This window comes from Plodia interpunctella, chromosome 9 (assembly GCF_027563975.2).
Source record: "Plodia interpunctella isolate USDA-ARS_2022_Savannah chromosome 9, ilPloInte3.2, whole genome shotgun sequence".
Lineage (NCBI taxonomy): Eukaryota > Metazoa > Arthropoda > Insecta > Lepidoptera > Pyralidae > Plodia > Plodia interpunctella.
The window spans coordinates 10,019,006-10,046,575 of NC_071302.1; the positions used below are offsets into that span (position 1 = coordinate 10,019,006).

At 35.5% G+C, this 27,570-nt stretch overlaps 1 protein-coding gene across 5 annotated transcripts; it reads right to left on the bottom strand.

Annotated features, from left to right (window-relative positions):
- Positions 1-116: 116 nt before the first annotated feature.
- Positions 117-27,304, bottom strand: LOC128672468 (synaptic vesicle glycoprotein 2B-like). Of its 5 annotated transcripts, none has more exons than XM_053749625.1 (13): positions 27,199-27,304; positions 25,951-26,112; positions 23,187-23,352; positions 22,734-22,855; positions 22,480-22,624; positions 21,151-21,244; positions 20,476-20,618; positions 20,097-20,208; positions 19,274-19,436; positions 18,695-18,851; positions 17,903-18,030; positions 17,123-17,224; positions 9,980-10,117 (listed from the first exon to the last, which is right to left on the bottom strand). In XM_053749625.1, exons 1-12 carry the CDS (start codon positions 27,230-27,232, stop codon positions 17,145-17,147), a joined length of 1,506 nt encoding a protein of 501 aa, XP_053605600.1. In that variant the 5' UTR covers positions 27,233-27,304; the 3' UTR covers positions 9,980-10,117; positions 17,123-17,144. The 5 variants fall into 5 exon arrangements, with proteins under 5 accessions (XP_053605603.1, XP_053605599.1, XP_053605600.1 ...); XM_053749629.1 differs by lacking the exon at positions 27,199-27,304 and adding an exon at positions 26,932-27,056; XM_053749626.1 differs by lacking the exon at positions 9,980-10,117 and adding an exon at positions 10,198-10,214.
- Between the last annotated feature and the right edge of the window lie 266 nt (positions 27,305-27,570).

Genomic DNA, 27,570 nt, shown 5'->3' on the forward strand with positions numbered 1-27,570 from the left:
TAATCCTTTTTTTAATAACAATTTGTAATGTGATTTTGATTTGTAGAATGTACATCTATATTTTTTTAGTTAAATTAAAGTAATTACTTATTTTTAAGGTAATAAAACAATAAAAATTGAATAAAAAATATTTTTATTCTACAAATTATAACATTTGTCAGAAAAAAAATGTGTTTTGCGTATGGAATGTAAGTAGAGAAAAATAAAATCGATATTCACAAATAATACTATGTTAGTTAAACAGTAAAAAGTAGTTGATAATAATATTTTTATATTTATATTTCTTAATGTTTAGATCTCATAGTTTTATTTGTAAATAAAGTGTTGGTAAACTCAGTACTAGTTTTACTTGTAAAAGAACTGTTTATAAAAAAAATCTGAAATGTTATTGTTGACCAAACGCCAGTAGATCCAATTCCTAGGATATATTTTAAAATTATTAAAATCCAATTAATTTATTTAAAAAAAATATTTTATTTATCGTTCCTAAAATAGAAGAAAAAACGGGTTTCTAATATTGAAAAAAAAAAATATATTTTAAAAAAATAATAAATGAACTGATGTTTGAATACTCAAAAACATTACTAAAAAAAAAACTGAAAAAACTTGTAGATAAGTCTTAAATTTTAAAGACAAATCATCCCTTCAAAAATATATAAGATCAATTTTGGTAAACAATGAATAATATATTATTAAAAGATAGAATAATTATAAAAAAATAATGAACTGTGTTGGGCAGGCATTTGTGGAACGCGATTGTAGACGTTATTTAGTTTGATCAAGAAGTTTATCAAAAACACTGAAACAGACACATTTGTTTTACGTTTTTTCGCCTTAGCATTTTAATAGTTTCTCATTATTTCGACTAAGCTCGTATACTACTTTATATTCCAACCTGATAGCCTTTGTATTTAAATATCAAAAATATTTAAGCTGGATCAGTTGGGCCTATTTTGTGGAATCAGAGAAATAACGATAAATCAATTATACATTATTGCGAAACAGAATAATAATTCTATACTTTTGTTATTTCTTAAACGTTAGTTGGAATTATTTTTGCTTTGTCTGGAGGTAGAAACCACGCAGCTATCACGCTTGCTGAAAAAAAAAAAAACATTTAAATAATTATACTTACAATATTCAAAATAGGAATCGTGACAAATGGAAACCCTAGTAACTGCCCACCCCTATGGGAAACAGGCGTGATAACATATACAGGATTACTGGTATCACACGCAAAACCTCCTAAAGACTACTTCAAAACAAGAAATTTTTATTCCACGACTTTTCGTGATTCGTAGTTTTATTTTTCCTATAAAAAATAAACTTATTTGCGATTCTATACATACTATCTATCATAATAAATAGAAAAAAAATCTTTATATTTATCATAGAAACTATATGTAATAAATAGCCAAGCAACACGAGACAATACAGTAGCATTATGTAGCGGAATCGAACATAGAATTAGGTAATTATGTTTTATAGAAGCGACACTAAAACAAAAAAAAAAGATTTTTTTTCTATTTATTACTTTTAGACAAAAGTCGTAAAATAAAAGATGTTAGTCTATATGTACCTTATGCCTTTTTGGAAGGTTATGCGTTAGATACCAGTAACCCTGTATATAATAAGTATAATAAATAATATAATAAGTAACAAAAGTACACTTACTCAAGACGAGAACGGACCAGAGGTAGAAAGTAAGGGAGCAATGGTGGAAGATGAGGTTGCCAGCGACGTTGATACCGACGAAAGTGCTGGTACGAGCCACCAGGATGCTGAGGCAGGACGCCATGCCCCTGAAACATTTGTCACGATTATAATATCGAGGACGTTCGAAAAATATCACAGGCGTTTCCAAAGGAGATTGTTTTAAAAAATCAAACGCATTCTAATCTATAATGTCATTAGTATCTTGCCATAGTATTAAGAATCAAACTTTTTAGGGTCCGTAGTCAGATATGGAACCCTTATAGTTTCCATGTCTATCTGTCCGTCCACGGTCTAGTTTAAAATCTATTAGCACAAGAATAATGTAATTTGGTATCGGTATACACACGCCGACAAAGCGGTCAAATAAAATTTTAGAAAATCATATTTTTATGGTCTGTACATCCTCTACACGTAAAGTGTAAGTAAAGCAGCTATAATTTGGACAGATTTTGTATGAATAGGCAAACGGATTTATGATAGTGGCGAGTGTAATGTAACGTAAAATATTAATAATAACTATTTTTAAATACATACTTACCTATAAGATGTAGGGTACAAATCCACAAAAAAGGAGGCCATAATTCCCATACACAAACAAGTACATCCAAATATGACATACAAGACGACACTCGATATAGGTTCTGGCGTCAGATTCATGGCTATTCCGCTGACAGAAGACAGGCAAAGCATGAAGATAAGGACAGCTTTCCGGCGGTTTGGAAAGCAGGAGATGACGAAGTTTAAGCAGGAGAAGGTGGTTTGGGAAATTATGATTGTTAATGCTGTTGAATCTTCAACGTAGCCGAGGCATATCACTGGCTCCTGAAAAATGAAAGAAAATAGAGATTTTGTGGTTGAGATGACAAGTCTTTCTCTCTCATTCGAACCTTTTTTCGGTTGCATCAACTCATGATAACTGAATTCATTTTTGTTTTGAACGATATTTGAGCACCTCGGCCGAAATCAAAATCAAAATCAAATCATTTATTCAGAAATTAGGCCTTCACAGGCACTTTTTCACGTCATATTCTAAATTAAATGATGTTAACAAAGCTACAAACTACTAGCATTTCGGAACGACCACTGCTGAGAAGAAATGGTTGAGCTATGCGATGGCTGTCCCATGCGTTAACTCGTGAACGGGTGCTGCCAGAGGGAACTGGTCATCTCGTTTCTCATATACTTTTATGTAAGTTAATTGTGTTTCACATCGATATATAAGTATATATTATAATCAGCACTCGGATCACAATCATAACCTGTTTTGATATACCTTTTGACTATGTACATTATGTTCTTTTATATATTATTAGAATAAAAACATTGTAAGAAACAATAATGGTAAGCCGATCTGGCATGATAGGGACCAACACTGTTCAAATGAGTTTCTTTCGGCATTTCCTTTCAGCTGCAGTGGTCGTTCCGAAATGTCAGTAGTTTGTAGCTTGTGAGAAATAACTATAAATATAAAAATTGACGTGAAAAAGTGCCTGTGAAGGTCTAATTTCTGAATAAATGATTTGAATTTGAATCCAAAATACCAATCTCTCGAAAATCCATCTGATCTGTAAAAGATAATCTCCCGTCTTGACCTGATTGGGGATCAAGCCCTGTAATGTCATATAATATACTAGCAGCCAGTCCCAGCTTCGCTCGGGTAAAAACATAATACATTATATACTAAACCTTCCTCAGGAACCGCACTATCTATCGTTGAAAACCGCATGAAAATCCGTGCAGTTGTTTTTGAGATTATCGCGAACAGACAAACGAGGTAGAGGACTTTGTTTTGTAACATATAAAGATTACTGGTAATAAAAATACTACCATGTACTTTATTAGGTACATTGTTATATTACTGAGAAAAAAAATAAATTTATATTTCAATAAAAACTGTTGCCCTTCTGGCATGATAGGGACCAACTCTGTTTAAATCAGTTTCTTTCTGCATTTCTTCTCAGTAAATATTATTTAATTTGGATTATGACGTGAAAAAATGCCTGTGAAGGTCTAATTTCTGAATAAATGATTTGATTTTGACTGCTTACATCTGAAGACCGTGCCACTGTAGTGTTAGCTACACTGTGTGATGTGATCATGGCACATACGTTTCCTGATGATACGTAATTTTTTTCTAAAGCAACTTTGACTAGATCCATTATATGTGGCAGCCACACTATGCACGTATTGTTCCTGGAAATAAAGAAAATATATAATTACATATGTGGATGAGCTATCATAGCCCCTAGATATTCTTTTTGACCGAGCGAGCCAAGCGAGCGAAGTCTACCGTTCTACTCGGGGCAAAAATAAATTTTTTGTATGTATGTTTGTAACACGATAACTTTCGAACCGTTGGTCCGATTTTGATGAAATTTAAAAGGTATGTAGGATCTGCCAATAGAATTTTTAAACTCGTGGGGGAACAAAACGCCGTCATCACATTTTTACTAAACATTCATCTTCAACATACATCACATTTTAACTCAGCCGTTTTTGATATATTCACAATTTTGTAAAAATTTATTGTGTTCGAGGTTCAAGGTCTATATCGCAGCGAACAACTAGTATAATTTAATTAACAATTTGTAATTTTGGAAACGTATCTCATATCATATGTAAATGTGATTTTTCAATATAGAAGCAATACACTTTCGAAGACAAACGAATTCAATTTATGATTCTGTTGTGAATATGCATTGTATTAAGAAAACTAGCCAACAAAACAATACGTTAGATGCGCATACTAAGAGTGTTTATTACTGTATAATATAGTTGAGTTATCACAAAAATATCAATACTTGAAAAAAAAAAAACACATTTTTATCATGTTTTTGGAACAAAAAAGGAAATCTGTTTTGACGAAAGACATTGCACTGGTCACAATCAAGTATCTTTCTCATTTCAGAATAATTACGTCTAATGAAACACAATGACTTTTCAACAATTTTAAGATTGGTGTGTCCAGAGTTCACAGAATCACTCTTCATCGAAAGCACGTTTCGCCAAAATTTTTTTTTTATATCTCAAGTTACATAAATCAAGTTACTGCATGTTTTTTACCTAACCTAACCTATCAAGCAGAACTGAATGTACCGATTATTTTAATTCAAGCTTATCAAGATTTTGAGAAACCAAAAATAATTTTCAAAACACCTCGTTAAGATTGGGCCTACTCGCGTAGCGCCACGATTACGTTTGTATCAATTGCTTTTAGTTTATAGCGTAACCTAAAAAAGAAACTACGTGAGATTAAGCAGCACTAGAAGCACAATCTCCTGAATTATTTTTAGTTTGCTTTTTCTTCTTCTTGATCTTATCCCACTCATATGGGGGTCGGCACCGTATGTAAGTTCCTTCCATTTCGTTCTGTTTTTTTAGTTTTCTCTATTCAAATAAATTCTTAAAAACTTTGATATTGAACTAAAAATGTGGTATAATGGCGATATTGAGCAGGGAGCGTCCTCGTAAAATGATTGCCGTTGCTTTTCCGACAAAAAAAATGCTACAGTCGCACGCAAAAGCTATATGGAGTATAAAACCTTCTCACGTGATGTAGACGATGCCCACTATGTAGAACAGCTGGAGGGTCTGTCCCAACAGTGGACGTCGGAACAGAGGAGCGCTCTGCTCATAGATCGCGCGGATCAGAGACATACGGTTTTTGGTTAGAGCGTCTTCTAGTTTTATTTGTTTAATCTGAAAGGAATCATGAATTATTATTGCCGACAATAGTTTATTGTATACGATAATGTCTTACTTACAACGACGGAAGGATAAGTTGTAAGTTTATCGTGTCTGTGACACGATAAACAGACATACAGATAGTCTGTTCGTGGTATGTTTGGTTCTCTTTCACGCAAAATCTACTGGACCGTTTGTTATGAAATTTGGTACACGGGTAGAATATAACCTGGAATAACACACAGAGTGCTTTTTATCCCGAAATTCCCACGGGAAGACCCCGGGGTGCAGCTAGTCATTTAAAACTTTTTTCCATTTATATTGTTTGTAGAAAATTATGGTTTTATTTTCGCTAAATAATAATTTATGGAAAAAATAAAACATTCTTAAAACGATATTCTTTCCTAACTTAGGTAACTATATGATATAAGAAGTTTAAATGTGATTTCGATTGAAAAATATATGTGACGCATATTTACCTGGAAGTCATCAAGAGATCCCTTATGATTGACCTTATAAATAGCCTCCAAGACCCTCAAAGCCTCATCGTTCCTGTCCCAATTGGCCAGGAATTTCGGACTCTCGTAGAAGAAGAAGCTGGCGATGCCGCCCAACCCGATCGGGATCGACATGACGATGACCAGCAGTCTCCACGGCGTGAAGTCTAAGCCCAGGGCTGGTATTGGTACAGCGAATGACAAGTGTGTGATTGGATATGCGACCACTGAAAATAGTAAGCAAAGCAGTAAAAACAACAACTTGTACTGCACAGATATTTTGGGATAAAATATCTTAATATCTACTATTTCGGGTTACAATTTACCAAAATTCATGCAGATTTTTTGTAACAAACATCTTCGAAGTTTTTCAAAAAGGGCATTCTTTAAGGTCCGGCAAAGACACCCTTAGTTTTGCATGTGCCATCAGTCGCCAGCGCCGTATGTCTGTTTGCCAGTCTGTTTGTTTAGTAGTATAATAAAAATACTTATATAATTACAGAATTTATGTTATCAGTTTTCGAAATCAACTCTAGTTATAATACAAACGTCAACAGCACATCTACCTACCCAAATTCATTGAAAACTCGTCGCTATTACCGCGCCATAGAGGTTCATGCAGGGTAAATCGATGTGTGTGATGTTGACTGTACATATACTGATTTGAATATGTACGCAACTTTTCATGATCACGCTAACAGTGTTCCTAAAAAGGATTGCTGGCAGGCGGTTCAAAAATCACAACCTCATCATCAGAATTTGAGATGTATTTTTAAGTGAATTCTAGGGCATTAAAAGTCTAGAATATAGTAAGAGTTTTAAAGCGTGAGCGAGTGAGAATATAACATTGAACTTGCTCAGACGAGAGAGAGAGAGAGAGCAGGCTAGAAGCAGTATATACCAGCACCCGCAGCCGGCCCTAATAGCAGGAGGCAGCTCATCAGCAACATATACTTGCTGCGCAGTCGCTGGATGCAGGACTCGCCCACCAACGTGTACGTCACTGAGTTCGCTGCGCACGAGCTATAAGAATAAAATGACAATGACTTTTTGATGGTACACAGCGTTGACTTCAAAATCAAAAATCAAAATCAAATCATTTATTCAGAAATTAGGCCTCCACGGGCACTTTTTCATGTCTTATTCTAAATTAAATGATATATGCCAAAGCTAAACAAACTACTAGCATTTCGGAACAACCAATGTTGAGAAGAAATGCCGAAAGAAACTCATTCAAACAGTGTTGGTCCCTATTATGCCAGAAGGGCTTACCATTTTTTAAATATAAATTTATGTATATTTTTTTTATCAGTAATATAACAATGTAAGTACATAATAAAGTACATGGTCAAAGGGCTGATGAAAGGAAATATATATAAATGTATAATTAACTAAACAACTTCTCTATCAGTCAACCTTCGTGAAAACTGAAAGATTATTTATTATAAGCATAATGATCTTCCATTTTTCCCTGTGCATGCCAATTAGGCAAACGCCTATTTGGTAATATAAAAAAGCTTTTATACTACCAAACTACCAGGCAAACAGGCATGCGGCCCACCTTATGATAAGTGGTCACCACAGCCTGTTAACGCCTGAACCACTAGGACCCCTGTAATTACTATATTGAAATAACTTTCATTGAAATTTGATACGAACTGGTTTTTGGTGAGCTTTGGTTGAAAAACAGGGCAATTAGGAATGGAAATTAAAATAACAAAATAACGCATAAATACTCGTATGTTAGTTTAGGGCCTATTTCAATCCAATCTCCTATCTTACAGATAAACTAACCGCTAGATAGATTTGTCTGATGTGATTGGATACTTGTGGAACACAATTTTTAACGTTATCTGTTCGATACGTTACATATAGTCTATCAGATACTTTATCAGCAAGCGGAGAAATAGGCCCTTAGTCTTAGTCTTTTATCACATCATGTATCAGATATAGATATGTAGCGATGAGATATATCATTCTCTCAAACGACGACCTCGGTGGCGCATTGGTAAAGTTCTTGCCACTGAACCGAGAGGTCCCGGGTTCGATCCCCAGTCGGGTCATGATGGAAAATGATCTTTTTCTGATTGGCCCGGGTCTTGGATGTTTATCTATATATGTACTTGTTGTAAAATCTAGTATCGTTGAGTTAGTATCCTATGAATATCTCGAACTTACTTTGGGACTAGCTCAATCTGTGTGATTTGTCCTAATATATTTATTTATTTATTTATTATTCTTCTGATGGGAATAATGAAGGTAGAAAAAGAATATTAATGAAATTGATGATAACGTTGAAATAGAAATGTCTTATTAAATTTCCAATTCAGTTCAATTCCATTTATTATCATATTAACATTGTATTGTTGCTGGTATTTATTATAGTAATACTTTTATGTTACGGAAACTGTATTTATATGCGGCATTATTGTATCAAATGTACCGTTAGCAGAAAAGATAGTATCGTTTTATTATTTTGTAATGACTGCTTGGAAAACGTTTATATAGTTCCAGTTTGGGTAGTCTAAAAGCATGATGTCCTGAAAAAAAGGCGATGGACAATAATACTCATGTGTGAAGGAAGAATTTCCTTTTGTGAACAAAATGAAATTCTTATTAACTATTGTACATATGATGCACTAAATATTAAATGAGAATTTCCTTATATTCGACAAGTCATATCAAGTTTTGACTTTAAAACTTGCAACATACGTACCTGATTTTTTTTGATTTTTAGGACGTGGCAGGTCCGCGGCCGGAGCTTAGCAATCGGAGAATTAGGCAATTCAAATGCCGTCTCCACACTATCGTCGAACGCGAACGCGAATGCTTGCACATTGCGTAGTTTGTACGAGTGCTTTTATTTACCACGATGAAAAACCAGCAATGTATGCCGAATCCGTCAAAGTTCGGCGAACTTCTCCGCGATAGTGTGGAGCCGGCAAAAAGCAAAATCTACTTGTTCACCAGTGTGTTATTGCTAAAAGCATCTGATATGATTTTTACAAACGATTTTACTTTTTGAAAGGCAAAATACAAATGTAATATGAAAATGGTGATAATGTAAATGACTCACAAACAGACAGACAGGAACTTGAGGACAGCCAGCGCGATCCAGTTGGGAGACAGGCTACACAGACAGGATAGGACAAACGCTGTCGGGAGGGACAGCACGAGAGTGGTCCGGCGACCTCGTGTGTCTGATATGTAGCCCCACGCGAAGGAAACTACTATAATACCTGAAAACATTTTTTTAATTTTAAAAGTGTAGTTTGTATTCGAACCGGCGGTCCAGTAGACTGTCAACCGAAAGGTTCAAGGTTCGAATCCTACTCCCGAACGACCTGGATCCCGGACGATTCATCGTTTTCTTAAATTTTACGTAAGCTCCAAACTATCGCCAAACTCTGATAGACGCCGACGCGAATGCATAATTGCGTTATTTATATGAGTGCTTTCATTTACCACAATGAATAATTAGCAATGTGTGCCGAATGCGTTAAAGTTCGGGATTTTTTCCGGGAAAATGTGGAGCCGGCATTGCACTTACCATTGGCTGATGATTTAGGAAATAAATTGTAAAATGTTAATTAAGCATCTCATGTCCAGACAGGTACGTGCAGGCAAGGTTTTCTTACTTAGTAATTTTGTATAGTATGTTTTATTTTGTTAGTAGGTATTAGCTGTTATTTGTTTTAAATAAATGTACATTTTTATGGGTCTACATCTATAAAAATAAATATATTAAAAGAGCTAGCTCCAAAGTAAGTTCGAGACTTGTGTTATGGGATACTAACTCAACGACAATATACTATATAACAAATACATATATAGATAAACATCCAAGACTCGGGTCAATCAGAAAAAGATCATTTTCCATCGTGACCCAACCGGGGATCGAACACGGGACCTGTCGGTTCAGAGGCAAGCACTTTTACCACTGCGCCACCGAGGTCGTCAAACACTCACTCGTCGCATCAAGTGCCTGGTACATTCTTTTACTGGATGTGTGTTGAGGTGTTTTATTTTTTGGTAATCAACGGTATTCTATTGTGACTTACTTATAAAGGGGAATGAGGAGAGTATGGCCTTCTGAGCGATAGTCAGCCTCAAGTCGCAGGCAACGTTGACGATGAGAGTAAAACCGAATAGATCCATGGTAATGGCAAGCAGGATGACCGAGTTGGCAGCCACCAGCATAACATTGTACAGACCATTACCTGGAACAGATCAGAGTATTCCATTACATATCCCACTAATATTATAAAGGCGAAAGTTTGTTGGCAGCCATCAGCATATTATTGTACAGACCATTACCTGGAACAGATCAGAGTATTCCATTATATATCCCACTAATATTATAAAGGCGAAAGTTTGTATGTTTGTTGCTTTTTCATGCTGAAACGTCTGGTCACCAATTTTTATTAAATTTGGCATCGAGTTAGCTTGATACCTTGGATTAACACATAGGTTATTTTTTATCCCGAAAGTACGTGATTCCTGTATATAGGGTTTGGTCTAAATATAGTCAGTGGCGCTTTCTAAAATAGATGGCGTTACTGTGCATTAAAAATCAAGTTTTTTTTTTATGATTACTTAAGTGGGTAAAGCCGCAGGGTGCAGCATGTATATATAGATAATAAAACGAAGTCCCCTGTCGATCGAATGCGATAAACTTAAAAATTAAGAGATTTTGGTACGGTTTTCATCAGTAGATATTGTGATTACAGAGGAAGGTTTGAGTGTAGGTATAATTTATTATGGTTTTACCCGCGCGAGCGTGCGGTGTGCATAGATCGGTTTATACCTAGTATTTTTTTTCAGTTTAGACCCAAAATTTCTTGCCTTGCTTCATAAGTTAGTTCAATAGCCGTAAAAGTCATATCATTCTGACTTCAATAAAATCTGACACCACTAGGCTATTAGCTACTAATAATTAATTACGCGTAATTTTCCCACGGGAACAGTTATAATTCCGTGATTGAGATCCGTGTGTACCTTTAGGTACTTCAAACTATATGTTATGCAAAATTTGAAGAAGTTTGGTTCAGCAGATAGAGCGTGAAGAGGTAACAAACAAACTTACATTCGCATTTATAATATAGTTGAGATAGCACTTGATCTTTCATACCTATTCAATTAATTATTACAACTGTAATTATAAGTCAAAACTAAAAACAAAACTTAAATAATCTTAATCAAAAGGTCATCTTTCAATTTAAAAAGCACGAGATATTGTATGTTATTGCTTCAATTAGACGGTGGTGGAAATTTCCTCGATGCAGAGATCATGCGGCACGCGCACCGCATACAGTGGTGGATTTGACATTACAAGCGCCCAGGGCACGATTTTCACACAATCGAAGGGCTCCCATTTGCTCTATGGATGCCGTATTGGGTCACATGACACCAATATCACTTTACACATAAAAAAAAATAAAATGTAAGAGTATGTAGGATCGGTCAGTAGAATATTTAAGTGGGGCAACAAAATCAGTTAAGTCGTTTTTGAAATATTCACAATTTTGTAAAAGATTATTGTGTTCGCGAGGTCTAATTTTACGGCGAACAAGTAATACTTATAACTTACAAAGGAACCCTCGGTGCGCCAGTCTAACTCACACTTGACTGGTTTTTTATTCTTAATTAATCTTTTTATTAGAAGCTTTTAGCACGATTACTCAGCCCAACCCGCCAACCAGAACAGCGTTTTTTGTTGCAAATACCAATATGTGTTGTTGGTTCCACCAACATATCCCGCTCGAACTTATACCACGGTCCGAGTTGACCTAATTAATGTTTTGAACCCGTCGGACTCATCCCGTTCATATATTTTGTAATTTGTATAGGATATACTCTCGTAGATGTCGTACAGTCAACAGCACATCAACCTACCCAAATTCGTTGCAAACTCGCCTCTATTACCGCGGCATAAAGATCCACGCACCGTAACTTTACATGCGGTCGACTGTACGAGGCGACTAATGGATACCGCGAGCAAAAAGCGACTTCCATATACTATGTACACAATCATAACGTAATGTGAAATGAATTGATATTAAAAATGTTTTGGATAGTAATTATTAATAATTACTAAATTGGATATAATATAATATTGGATAATGATTACTAATAAACATTTTTATTTCGCTTAAATTATTCAGAAATATAGTTTTATTATTTTTATAGTCTTAAGTGTTGTATCGCTAACACTGCATGGGCTATGCCTGAAAAAAAAATAATTTTATTTATTTCATTTTACATATTTAATTTTATTTATTATTTCATTTATTACTAGCTCTTGTCAGCTGCTTCGCACGCATTTATATCGTGTGTCCGCTCATAACTTAGAATTTAATTTATATCTCAGGATTTAAACAAAATATTCATCGCGATGAAACCTATACCAGATTTTAAGTTAAACCTTCCATTATACAACTTGAAAAACCGCATCAAACAACATACAGACAGACAGAGATAAGAATTCTAAGAAATGGTTTTCGCTTCGTCCCATAAAGACGCCCCATAATGATACTTACAGTTTAAGGTTTAGAAAGTATATTTCCATTTTATTACTTCGTAACTTTCATAAATTTTACTAAAAGTTTGGACATATTCGAAGCGATTTCACGAAGTCCTATTAAAATTTTATCTGAATTTGTTACGAGTACACAATATATTCAGAACATGATCAGTACTATTAATGATCGTTGTGGCATAAAATAATTTACATACCGGTCTTATTCAAAGCTTCTTCGAAAGGTGTAGCTGTCGAATTATCATTTCCCTCCATATTGGCAACTGTTCACTGAACATCACTATACCAACTGAATCAAAATGTGTAGCAGAAACCCAAGTATTTTAATACTAGACGGACATTGGAACACAAAAACAGCTGATTCGTTTTTAATATTAATTCTTGAGCCATTTCGTAACCAATGCTGGCTGGAGAGATTTTCATTAAAAAAAAGAAAAGAAAAACCTAATCTGAATGAAGGCTACGAATTCATCACCATAGTCAATCTATGTTCAGAAATAGCTACCTTATCTTAAAACAATATATTTACATCTCGGCTAAACTCCACTGTAAACACGACAAGAAATGAAACGTTCATGTTAAAATGAAGAAAGAATTTACCTATTTGTAGAAAATGGAATGATGCTTCAATAGGAACGTTTTCGTTTAACGTTTATGTTATATTAGCTTGTGCCCGCGTTTATTTTCCGGGATGAAAGGTACTCTATATCCTTCTCCATACTTCAAACTACATGTATGCAAAATTTCAAAAAGATTGAAACAAATGAACAAACTTAATTTATCATTTATAATATTAGTTAGGAAACCAGTAAGAAACATAAATTTAAGGGGTTCTTTTAATTCTCTTGAATGACAAAATGTGTACTTAGTACATAGTTCCAATGATGAAACGCATAGAGGGACTATTGAAGCCTAAAAATTAAAAGAAATTAAAAAAAAAGCTTTTATTTAAATGCTCCAAAAAGAAGAAAATAGAATTTTCCTTTAAAATTGTAACTATCAACTTATAACCTCATTATACACAATTTATATGACCATAAAAGCTTGTCGCGTGGTTTACTTGTGTAAATGAAGTAATACCTAATTATATAAATTAATTGAGTAAAATACTTATATTTTAAAGGAAAATTATATTTTCTTCTTTTTGGAGCATTAAAATAACAGCATTTCTTAAAAAAGTTTTTTTTCTTTAAAATTATTTTTTATTTTTAGTCATCGCTGACTGGGTCAACTAATGACTAATCTATATGAATAGAATGAGGTCACATTATTTTTCGACTTACCTATATTGTAGAAGTTCATAGAAAAAAACCATTTTGCCATCTTGGATGTTCCGCCATATTGGATTCAGAATGACCTCACAATATTTTTCGAGTTACTCTAAACAAGCCCTTTCATTTGATACCCACATTGTAGATATGCATTAAAAATAACTGTTCTGTCATCTTGGATGGTCCGCCATATTGGATTTCGAATGACGTCACATAGCTTATCGTGTACTGTCATCCAAACTAAATTTCAGCTCAATCGCTTGAAGATATCTGCTTCAACATTGACTAGCAAGATTCCACCCGAACAAACAAACATACATACATACATTGCAAGTTAATTATAAGCTTTTAATAAAAAATCAAATAGTTCGGGCGTTACTAATGTAGCAATACACGTCGACCTTTATTATATTCATGAAACGTCACACAACTGAATTTTCTTTTCAGTCAGAGAACAAAACGAATGGACATTATACATTACATTTTTGTTTCACAACTTCAAAACAAGGCCTGGACTTAACAAGCAATGGAAACGTGAATAATGCTTATGATTGCCATTGCGTAATATGGCGAATTGCCAACTGGGAATTAATGGGAAGGCCAAGGCGATGGTGGACAATTTCAGGCAGGTCTGACTAAAAGTGGACTGTATCAGAAAAGGTCCAGTAAGATTGGCGCATGCGTTTTGCGTGTAATTATAATGCCAACTCCACACTGTAGCCGAACTCGGACACGCATGCCGAGGCGAATGCGTGAACATTGCGTGGTTAGTATGAGTGCTTTATTTACCGCAATTAAATACCGGCGGAATCCGCCAAAGTTTGGCAAATTGTTCGACGACTGTGTGGAGTAGCCGTAACGCCATCGGCAATCTGTTCAAATGAGTTTCTTTCGGCATTTTATTCTCAGCAGTGGTCGTTCCGAAATGCCAGTAGTTTGTGAGAAATAACTATAAATATAAAAATCGACGAGAAAAAGTGCCTGTGAAGGTCTAAATTCTGAATAAATGATTTGAATTTGAATTTGCAAGTTCTATGTATATGGAAAAGAGTTTAGTGCCTTTTACGAAGATAGATGCGCAGTTTGTTTTTCATTACAGTTTTAATTATTATTTTTTTGTGTTATAACATGTAGATATAATAACAACATATATGATTATTATCAAGTTTCCTTTTGATACAGGCTTTGCACGATCATCAAAAAACAATTCGCTGAACTTTAGTGATTTAGACTTACATTGATGGATTTTCCATGCGTAAAACAAAAGTTCTCATAAAAACTACATACTTAGTGTATGTTAATTCACGTGTTAGTTCGCCGATTGTGTAATGCCGGCTATCGCCGTCCAACTCAGATAGGTGGCGACACGAATGAACGAACATTGTATGAGAACTTATATTAATGACAAGAAAAAATCATTAATGTACCTTGAAACCGTGAATTTTTTTCGATAGTGTATATAGTGTACCAGCTAAAGCTCAATTGACAAGGTCACTGAAATCCTGTTTTAGCCGGACCGATTGCCGGTCGTTAATACAAATGGCGACACGAGTATGCCATAGACTTTGAGTACTGACACTATTTTTATTGAGACGTAGCATTTTTTGTATGTTCAGTGTCGATTATGGACACGACCGGCTTTTTATATTTTACTAGCCGCAGCTACCAGAGTAATTATTAGTAATAATTATTAATGTTAATTCTATTTTGAAAATTTTGTCAACTGATAATTCTTTAGAAATGATTTTGCCTCACAGTTATTATAATTATAAATTTAATATTATATTTTATAATAACAAGCTATTTAGATGACAATTTATTGTACGTTTTAATAGAATTATAGTCATATTAAATACGCCCCGGGGCTTCGCTCCCGTGGGAATTTTGGAACAAAAAGTACTATGTGTGTTATTCCAGGTCATATTCTACCCGTGTACCAAATTTCATAACAATTCAGTTCAGTAGATTTTGCGTTAAAGACTAACAAACATACATATATACATCCTAATAAACCTTCGCACTTATAATATTAGTAGGTTAGGATATATCTAATTTGTGACTCCTTTGTGCAATAAAGAGTTCATATTATCTATCTCATGGCTCTGTCTTCTCCGTAGGGTATGTGTAAAATGTCCTAAAATGACTTAAATATCCTAGAAATAACTTCACACGGTTTGTAGAGAGATTTGAACGTACGACCGCCAGGTCGTCAGACAGACAGACTTTGTATGACACATCATGGAGAAATAATTCAGTATCGGACAAAGATACGATTGTCTTTTGATAAGTAACAAATGACTAGTTATCATCTGTATGAATGGGTTCATTCATTCATTCATTCGATTGCATTGATTTAAATTTCACATTATTTAGTATTTAACGGCGGTTCATATATCAATATACTTTACTGGCTTTTACTGGCCCACAACTTCGTGTGTGAATAATAATCCTTTTCCCTCCCTCTTCATCTCTTCTTAGTGCTCCCCTACACTGTCTTCTACACAGGAAATTTCAGCTTTTTACGCCCTGTGGTTTCGGCTGTGTGACGTCTGACAGTCAGCCAGTAACGGAAGAGTTTTATATATCAATCCCTCCCTATCCCTAGTCTTCCTAGTTTCTGCCTACCATGAGAAACAGATCTGATAATATGTATGTGTGTTTGTATACGATAGTTGTCACTCACATTCTTATCAATATATTTTATTTCCTGGAGATAAATAAAAATATTTTAACAAATTATGCCACATTAGGGGAAGAATAGAAAGTAGTATAGTTTTATATCATACAATGTGATCATAGTCGTTTCAGTAAACTAGTAAATAAAAACACTCATACAAATTGAGCAATGATTGTTGATTTTCATCGGCATATGTTCGCAGATTGTGCGTAGCAGTAATAATTCTGAAGATTCTGACCGTCTTCCGACGATAACCCTCTCTGGGAATGCTGTTGTTGAATATCGGAATAAACTATGTGCATATAGTTCGCCAAACTTTGCGGTTTGGACATACATTGCTGATATCGTTGTGCACTAAACAAACAGCTTTTCACCCTAGGTCTTACAGACAGCCCACTATGCAGCGCATGCATGGAGGCTGAGGAAACTGCAAGCCGCCTCATATTGAAGTGTCATGGCGTCGCATCAATAAGACAAGAGTTCCTGGGAAATCCAGGGACCATGAGCGAAGCCTGCTGTACACCACCGGCGGTGCTCCGCTTCCTGAAGGAGCTGGGCTGGCTGGAATTATCAGCTCAGGCTCAGACTCCGCACGCAGAAAGGGCCCAGGACAAGAGGCTTAACTGCATAAAATAGTCCTTGAAATCAGCATGTACTTACTTCTTAAGTAAATAAGTACATTGCTGGTTTCTCTGGCAGTGATAAAAAGCTCCCGTAAAAAAAGTATTTATCGACATACCACAGAAGATCACACCATTTGGTCAATAAACGAATCCGTGCGACTCCATATTCGCTCTCACGGCCTTCGGGTCTGGCCACAAAATCAGTAGCAAAACGGAGGCTGCAATAAACAAAACAAATTGTTTTTGAATTCAGTTAGTTTGCACCAGCGAAGGAGAAGATCTTTTTCCGTGACAGTTATTTTCCGAGATGTAAAGTGACCCTGTGTCCTTCTCCATACTTCAATCTGCATGTATACAAAATTTCAAGAGGATTTCTTGAGTAGATAGAGCTTGAACAGGTAACAAACAAACAAACTTACTTTCGCATTTGTAATACTAGTTAGGACTAGGCTTCCCCTGGTGTATCTCCAACGTGAGCAGCTATTTTTTTGGTATGAAAGATACCTACTATATTTTATTGTCATACAATTTATTTTTGGTCCATTCGAAGTTCTTATTGATAATTCAACAATTATATCCTTCTTCCTTCTCATCGAGTGTGTTATTAATGATAACGCTGGTATCAGATTTTATTCAAGTCACCTAAAGACATCTGACATTACTTTTACGACTAACTACCGCCGTCTAGTGATAACTAGTCGCATAATCACTCAACGCCAATTAGTGTGCAGAGGAAACCTGCACACTAATTGGCGTTTTGCTTCACTGGAAGCAAGTGGTGGCCAATGAAAACATTGTATATAAACTCATGTGGCACGAGTAGGATTCAAACTTGGTACTGGACCATCACCGCTTCAATAATAACATGATAAGATTAGATCATAACGCTTTCATACCGGCAGTTCCTAAACACATGATCATGAAGAGGACCTCACAGTTGTCATGAAACGCGAATCCCACAAGATTGGAGCCCACTGCGGCGCCGAGCCGACCACACATGTACAGTGTACATAGCGCGAGAGCCCTGCAAGTGATAAAGATATAGAAAATTATAGACAAGGATTTAGCGTACCCACGTAAGTGACTAGTCGATAGGCCTACTAGGCTGATCGAGTTGCCATGTCCTTGTTAAAGTCAGCACGCAAAAAATATAAACAGTTATTTCTTCTATTTAACTTATAATAGATAAAGTTTCACTTCGTAAATTTCTAATACACGTTTCTCTTTTTGGGGGCATTATAAGATATAATACTGACTATAATTATCTTCGTCTATGTAATTTAAGAAAACATACTTTATTTATAAGTACAATAAGAATTTTACAAACTTAAATTTGCGGGCGTATGCACTCATTTTATATGAAAAGAACAACAACTACGTCTATCCGTCAGTCTTGAACTTTTCTTAGGAACTCGGATCTTTTAGCGTTGAAAAAATCGAGTTTGTACATAAGAAATCTAAGCATATATTATATACTTATAGATATATGCATGATTTTATAACGTATATTTTGCGGTTTCACAAATCAAACCTTATCTTAGAACCATGAAATGAAGCATTGTCTAAAAACTATAAAATAGCAAAATTTTAAGAATCCTCAGTACGCGAGTCCAACTCGCACTTGGCCTATATTTGTCATGGTTTAGGTGTCATTCAGTCAGGGCATTTTAAAAAAATGATTGTTGTACCTGACACTCGTTGGGAACACCTCCACTGTAATGGCTGATAGCAACGAAGCAGTGGCGCCGGAACACACACCAATTACATACAATACAACAGCTACTGGCGGCATCTTGATCAGCGCCGATACGGTCAGCATTATTGAGCAGACTCCCAGCACCCAACCTTTGAAATAAAGCAGTAAATTTCAGTTTGAACTAGTATACACTTAAACTTACTGAACTGAACCGGTATAAACCTAATCGGAGCCGAGACACGTGGTAGCCGCTGGCGACTGCTGTAAAGTTCGGCTTCGTTTTCTCTCTGATCGAGTGTGTTTTTGCTAACGGTGATGTCAGATTTTATTTAAATCCCATATTGGCGCACGATTTTAGACGCCCGCCTGTGAACCAATAGGTGTAGTAGTTTTCATAGACCATCACAAGCTTCCTTGTGAGAGAAAACATCGTGAGGAAACCTGCATTTTAGTCGATAATTTATCAAAATGTCTGAAATGCAGAAGGCAATGGTAAACCACTCCATGATTTTTTCCAAGAAAGTTGTCAAATATCAGGAAGAGATAGTAATATACAAAGAGGGAAACTTACAGTAAAATTTGATTTTGCTCCATTTTTTGACCACGTAACCAATAGTCACGTAAGTCGCAGAACACAAAATACCCATGATCATACAAGTGGGATACACCATATAGTGAACAATTTTCTCATCACACTCTTTGGTCACTGTCAGCATGAGTCTTTCGATATTAGGCTGAAAATAAATATGTTTGTATTAGGCTGAAAATAAACATGTTCAAATTGTTTATTACTTTTGATGTATAATAAAGGCAGACGAAGAAGAAGCTACACTGAAAACTATAACAGTTTTCTTCAAATATATTTTAACAACCGTTGCAGGAGACGGCGAGAGGGTCCAGGCAGTAGAATTCTACTACAAAAAATAAATCAATATCTCAAGACACAAATCGCGAAAGTTCGATGTCATCATGGCCTTAATTTCAGATTTTAATGCAATATTATTGACGCCAATAAGATGTATCATCCTTAATTCAATAATTTTTTTTTGTATTTCACACATTAGGCGTGAATAACTGTGACAAAGACACAGCGACCACGCTGATTTGTTCATTGGCATTAGTATTAGCATATGTGCACTAGTAAGGATCGTGGCACCCAATTAAGAAAAAAAATATATATCAGGTAACCAGATACCACTAGATGGACACAGGCTGGAGTGTAAAGGCTGATATCTGCGTGAATTTGAAGCTGTCAACTGGCGAACCATCAAGTTGAATATAAGACTGGCACGTTCTCACTTTGGAAAAGATCAACTTTGGGGTCACTGTGCTAGCGGAGTGAATACTAGCCGTTAGTAGTGTAAACACGATGAAAGTATTAAAACTACACATACATTTAAATTTGTATAATAATCCACCATGATCTCACAGATGCTGACTGGATCTTGGAAGTTGGTGTACAAAACGTGGAATATATCAGGCAGCCATGTGTACAAGGCGCTGTTCCTAAAAAGAACAAATCACGTATTGTTTCATTCAAAGCAATTTCAAGACAGTTACATTATGTCAAAAAAAAAAATGAAACAGCATGTGTACGTTTGTAACGTGCTTCGCAGGTATTTGTTTTCGTGGTCTTCAGTTTCGTATTGTATCAGTTCAGTTATTGGAGTGGGTTGCTCCAATAACTACTATTACAACACTAATAATATAAATGAAATTATAATGTTAATACGATTTGATTCTCAAATGATAGAAAATTATGTAAAAACTCACATCATAAAAACCGTAAACATGCAAATATGTGATATGATGACGCAGCGTCTCAATGGCGGCTGGCCGAGATGGATTAGATTCAGGAAAGCAACCTTGAAGCCATGCCTCGCTGCAACCTTAGATGCATCAGTGATTTGTGACACCTGAAACAAATACGTTTCGTTATAGGACCAAAAAACAGGAAAGAAAATTCTCGAACGGCTTCTTCACCCGGCGCTTTGGGCAGTAGACTGCAGACAGTAGAATGAAATTTCGACGTCAATTAATTGATGTATTCCTAAATGTAGTTGACTAAATAATTAAGAATTTTAATTTGATCTATTCACAAAATTGAGGCAACTGATGAAAATTTCATATCAATTACAGTTCTGTTCAAGGTAGCCGATCCGGTATATTATTCTAAAATTGTCGATAGTTTTGTATAGCCATGTATGTGTAGCCGTGCTCCATCAGTGGAGACGATAAAACAGCTGATGATGATAGTATTCCCAGAGTGTCCTCACTCTGCGAATACTATCATCATCAGAAGAAGAAGTTCAATCAGAAGTTCTGATTCAGTTGATGTTCAAAGATGTGTAAGTGGGAACGGTAAAGAAATACGTTTTGGGCGCAGGCCGAAGGTTCTATGGTTGCTAGATCATGAACTTAAATAGAGAAATAAAACAGTTATCTTACGGGAAATTCGTCTCTCTTCTTCCTCATGTTAATTGCAAACATTTGACTTAAAACTGCCAGTGCGGGTTCTGGACCGATATTCGCCAGTAGATACCTAATAAATTAATAAATATGAATGCCTGGGTTTTTTATGTATAAAATTAGCGGTTCGAGCCGTCTTCGCTCTAATATAACCATAATAAATTATACACCAAAATCCCCCTCAGGAATCACACTATCTTTTGGTGAAAACCGTACAAAAATCCGTCCGGTAGTTTTTGAGCTTGTTGCGTTATACAGTGGCGACAAGGGAATTCTTTTTATAATATGCTTTGTCTTGTTATTGTTACTTTTGGGGAAGTGAGTGCGAGCACCAGACGGGTGATAAGTCCTCCCATACTGGGACCATTTCACCCAGTTCTCTGTATATGCCTTGTCTTAGACATACAGGGTTACACCAGCAACTTTGAAGGGCTGGAAAGCTGATATTAAAACAAAATGTTTGTTCATATTCGTAACCAAGACAGATAGACTGCATTAGATTTTACTCTTAAACTTTTAGTTTCAATGAAAAGAACTCCATGCACAATAAATGAGCGTTGAAGGGGAAAGGGATGTCCGCCTGCGGTCGGAAGGTCCCAGGTTCGAATTTTACTCGTGCCACATAACTTTGGCAATTGACTCATCGTAGCTTTTAAAGACCACCACTTGCTTTCGGTCCTGGAACACTATTTAATAAACAATAATAAATAAATATTAGGACAAATCACACAAATTGAGCTAGCCCCAAAGTAAGTTCGAGACTTGTGTTATGGGATACTAATTCAACGATACCATATTTTATAACAAATACATATATAGATAAACATCCAAGACCCGGGCCAAACAGAAAAAGGTCATTTTCTATCATGACGCGACCGGGGATCGAACCCGGGACCTCTTGGTTCAGGGGTCAGTCACTTTACCACTGCGCCACCGAGGTCGTCAACTACTTATTACATATACATATTTGAGTGGTTAGGTTAGGTTTAAAATAAGTGGCCTACGTACTTTCCTATCTACTGTCTATCTCTCTCAGCAACTGTTACTAAGTTTTTTTTAAAAAAATGTCATTTTTGACACAGGCATTTATTGTTATCAGAGGGATTTTATTCCCTTAAATGTGTGACAAAAAAACCGTTGTTATTCCCACATCTTGAGATCATGCTTATCATTCATATAATAATAACATCCAAACTAAATGTGTGTAGAAAATTTCATCTCAGTCTGTTGAACTTACATATGTACTTCAAACTTGAGTTGCAAGATTCCACCCGAGGCATAGGGACATGGCTTGTAAAAAGTAGATACCTTGGACTTTCCGGCAGGAACAATAGAATGATTGCAGCGGATAGACCAGGCACCGACCAGGTCCACATGAACACTCTCCATGGGCTGATGGTCAAGCCGAATAACTGAAAACTCCAGGTGCCAGATAGGATGACCCAGCCGAGAACTAAAGATGAAGTAATATGTTTATAAAACATCGTTGTTTCACACATCAAAATATCTATTCCAATTAGAAATCAGTTTGTTTTTCAGTTCCGTTTCTGAAACGTACTCACTTGGCTCTACTATGAAAGTTATTCCAATCGCTGTCGACGCAAACATTATTGCTGTAGCTCTCTTTGCATTATTGTGCATCTCACCGATAAAAGCAAATACTGTTGCGCTAGATGCTGATACTCTGGAATAATTAAATACTATTTTATTTATATAAAGCTAATATTGCACTGCCTGTAAGGGTAAACTGTTGAAACTATTGTATTGTATGTGCCATCTATACCTGTACTACACAGTCACTGCAATAATAACTTATCTGAGTTTGAGTTAAAAAAAATATACAAGGTTTGAAATATTTTAGCGATTTTATTTCAACGCCTGCTAATAAAATCACATGTTTAATTAATACGCTTTTGCTATTAGTAATAGCTAAGGCGTTAATTTAAGAAAATGTAATATTTTTATCTGCACATTGAATCTTCATACAATTGTCAAAATATACAGTCGAGACTTACAAACATCCTGTGATGAATCTTAAAGTAAACATAGAGGCAAAGTTATAGGAGAAAGTGGCAGAGCAGAGGGAACAAGTAGTAGAACAGAACAGAGCCGGTAACATGACTTTCCTTCTGCCGTAATTATCGCTCAAGTAGCCCCAAAATATGCCCGTTGAAAGAATACCTGAGAAATAATTAAATAAAATTGCTTATTTAGAATTGTTATAGACACCAAATGTTTCTTTCAAGATCGTAAACCTTGCTTTATGCGGATATCAAATAACGCCAAAGCCATGCGTTTTCAAGACTACGTCGAAAGTTGATCTAAACGTGTTATCCAGATATATTATTATTATTATTCAAAAATCTTGCCTAGGTAGGAAAATCTTGTCTGGGTACTTAATAACCCAAAAATTATTAAATTAAGCATCGACATAAAAATAATTTTAATATTTAGTGCGCCTATGTAATATTATGTTCATTTTTGACTATCGTACCAATAGAGTTGTGATAGAGCTGCAACTGTCCTTGACATCACAATTAACCAATTACTTAAATGACTTGATCATAGTATACCTACTGAAAGCGAAACAATTAGTAATCTACTTAATTTCAACAAATTTATAGTCATCGAGACTAGATAGCACAGACTGACGCCGACGCGAATGTGTGCATTGTGTGGTTTGTATGGATTTTTTGTTGAATGCAAGGCAAAAACCAGCACTGTACATCGAAAGAGCCAAGTTTGACGAACTTTTTGCTGATAAAGCAAGCATAAATAATAATATCGTGAAATGTTTCGAATTGTCAAAATCCCTTATGATGGCCGCCGGCACCATAGCACACTGCTAAAGATCAACTGTTAAAGACCAGCCCCAATTCTTCAATTACGTGTTTTTAATAACCAGCTTTTATCCGCGGTTTCGCCCACGTGAATTTCATAGTCCAATCTCATTGTCAAATCTCGGTAATTATTCGAGAAAAATTATGAAGAGTATGTTTTCCAATTTTCAGCTTTTTATCTTAAAATTTTTTTATTAAGTTCCATACAATCTTTCACCCCCTTTTAAAAGGGTTGAGGGTTAACTTACAGAAAACTCTGAAACACTATTAATAGGCATGGCTACACAATTTAAAATATTTTCTTTGCTATTAAAATCTAAGTGACTGCTCCCCTGCGTTACCAGGTCGGCTGCCGTGTCACACAGATAAACTGGAAAGGAAATAAGTAACCACTCAAAATAACATAAGCCCGAAGGCATATTCTATACATAAATGGGAGTTTTAGCCAGTTCAGGCAAGTTTTCAACGAATACCTTCCGTCGTCATCGAAATTTAGCCCAAACTGTTTCCGCCTTCACCATGTAGAGGTACTCCCAGCTTATGTTATGATAGTATAGGGTAAATATAAGATTAACTTTATTACAGAACTTCCGTTTCAGAAATGTTTGAAATCTTCTATTTTAATACGCCAACCGTTACTGCTCCTCAGGTTGAACAATTTCTGCTAAGACTTCACTTAACAGAAAATGCTTATCAGATTGGTTAACTTTTACTAAGACGTCATTCTCATATAATATTATAGAAGAGCTGTTGCTCGCGGCAAAGGGGAATAAAATTGATTTTTGAGAATCTCAAGACGTTTGTGATTCGTGAAGATAACGTAATCATGGTTAAAAACGTGGATCAAATAAGTATTTTTATAAATACCTAAGTTAACAATGCTCATTAGGCAGATCAACTTTGTTAAGGCGCTTTTGTCATATCTGTTATAGTGTAACTGGTCTGTTGGAGTTCATCACCAGGTTTTCCATATCCTCGATTTTTATAAGTCTACAGAAAATGCTCATCAGGCTGATCAACTTTTATTAAGATACTTTTGTTATATCTGTTAGGTATAGTGTAGCGGGTCTGTTGGAGTTCATCACCAGGTTTTCCATATCCTCGATTTTTATAAGTCTACAGAAAATGCTCAACAGGCTGATCAACTTTTGTTAAGGCGCTTTTGTCATATATGTTATAGTGTAGCGGGTCTGTTGGAGTTCATCACCAGGTATTCCATATCTTCGATTTTTATACGTCATAAGAAAATGCTCATCAGGGCGATCAATTTTTGTTAAGGTGACTTTTCTATATTTCCTAAAGTTTAGCTGGTTATTATAGGTTTTGCTAGAGCTGTTCCAGTTTCCAAAATAAATTATATCCTATATGTTGATCAGGCTTTATAGCTATACAACAAAAAAAAATCATTCAAATCCGTCCAGTAGATACAGAGATTAGCGTGTGCAAAGAAACAGACAAACAAGCAGACTTTATAAAGAATCTTATTCTATTACTGATTCTCTATCGATCTCAATTTTTCTATTTAAATGTCTTCAATGTACAGAAACACTTTTTTAACTGTTTTATTATATGTATTGATGATTGATATAAGGATTGCCTTCGAATAGTCATCAAAACAAAAAAATTGGCATCTTCACTATTCCGCTAGGACTTACACCTCACCATATAACTAAAACTGACTCTGTCAACCCCGTAAGGGATAAAGCCGTGATACTGTATCTTTATCTGCTCAAGTTATAGCATACTAGACGTTGCCCGGGGCTTCGTTCCCGTAGGAATTTTGAGATAAAAAGCCTATAGCAATCTTGGATAATGTACCTTTTAATGCTGAAAGAATTTTTGAAATCGTTTCGGTTTTCTGTTTCTGAGATTTAAACATACAAACTCACAAACGCTTTCCTCTTTATAATAATAGTATTAGAAGTATAGATAGACTCACCAATAAAAGCAGCAGAATTTATAAGTCCTTTCTCTATGACGGTTAGAGACAGGTCGCACTCAGCCACAGTCATGACGTAGCCGATGGCTAGTGACTCCATCATGGTATACAGTAACACCAAGCTGGTGGTGAAGATCACTATGTAATTGAAGATTCCATAACCTGGAAGTAAAAATTGAATGGCGTGGCATTTTTTTCTTGGACCAAACCTCATGCCGGCTCACACTGTCGTCGAACAGTATGCCAAACTTTAGCGGATCCGTTATACATTGCTGGTTTCTCATTGCGGCAAATAAAAGCACTCATACTAATGCATGCAAGGCATGTGTCTGAGTTCGGTGACAGTGTGGAGCTGGCATCAAATCTTATTCTTTTTGTGTAGATGGTTGCCTAGAAGAAATGGCTCACAGCTGTACGGCGGCGGCGGCCTTTTGAATAGATGAATGAATGAATTTAAGTAATAGAGACTCATAATTTGTTAGTACTGCTCATAGACTATGTACATTGTACCTACATATAATTTTAGTTCAAATCAAATCACAGTAATTCAGTAATTTACTTTTAACTTCACCATCGTTCCTTTCACCATATTGTGATGGTGCGACTGCTTAGATGCTTCATTCGGTTTCACGTCCTAACGATACTAAACAATCAAATAAACTTTTCAGTTTATTAAATTCATTATGATCTAAGAATTTAATACTCATACTACTACTAGAGACATTGGGTCTTGGATTCAATCTCTCTCTCTCTCCATTGTTTACGTGTTTCTAAATTGTATTTGGGAATGTGACGTTGAACGAAGCCCGACTATAAGAAACAAATCATAAAATTTTAAACACTCGGCTGTGGTTTTACAACCGGCCGCCTGCCTTTCGTTAACCTCCCTTGGGAATGCTATTGTTAGCTGCCAAGGCTATGTGTCCCATAGATGCTACGGCCATGGACTAAACCTACTATAAGAGAAATTATGAGGAATACTAATGATGATTCTTGAAGCTGCTCATTTCAAGTACTATAAAGGTGCTAGGGTTTACACTTAAGCTACTGCACAAGATTTTATTCAGGTTTTCTTTTCACTCCTATGGGATTTGCGGGATGATACACTTAAGCTGACATAGCTTTTACTTGTCATAACATGTCAAAAGGTGATGTGAATTTATGAGTTATTTAATGAACTCTCGCGTTTTCTGTCTTCAAATACGTATGATAGAAAATAAAACTATAAAATAAAATAATAAAACAAACCGGTTAAATCAAACGCCTCCTCAAATTTTGTCATACCAAAATTTTGTGGCCTTTCAGCTTATTCCTTTTGATGAAACGTGAAAGACGTACTCCCATAGATATTGTCAAAAATATGATGCGCAGATAATGAACAAATTGTATACTTCATAAATTATGAAGAAAACATGGAATTAGTAGGTACTCCCTACTAATTCCATGGAAGGAAACCACATAATATTCCATAAATTTAGAAGGGCCTCGCGCGCTATGTAATATCTAATAAAAATAAATCCGTAGGGCATTATGAAATCCATGGAGGAACCACAGAGAAACAAAGGGTTTATGGCCTGGAGAAGGTGTCGCTACTGTTCAATAAATTTGACAAGAAGTTGA

Bases quoted from the DNA above. Each gene is read 5' to 3' on its own strand.
- LOC128672468 (XM_053749624.1), bottom strand. From the start codon at position 12,690: ATGGAGGGAAATGATAATTCGACAGCTACACCTTTCGAAGAAGCTTTG. The intron at 6,921-8,973 runs GTGAGTCATTTA...TTATTCTTATAG, and splicing joins AAGTTCCTGTCTGTCTGTTT to CTCGTGCGCAGCGAACTCAG. The intron at 6,125-6,798 runs GTATATACTGCT...TACTATTTTCAG, and splicing joins AGGGCCGGCTGCGGGTGCTG to TGGTCGCATATCCAATCACA.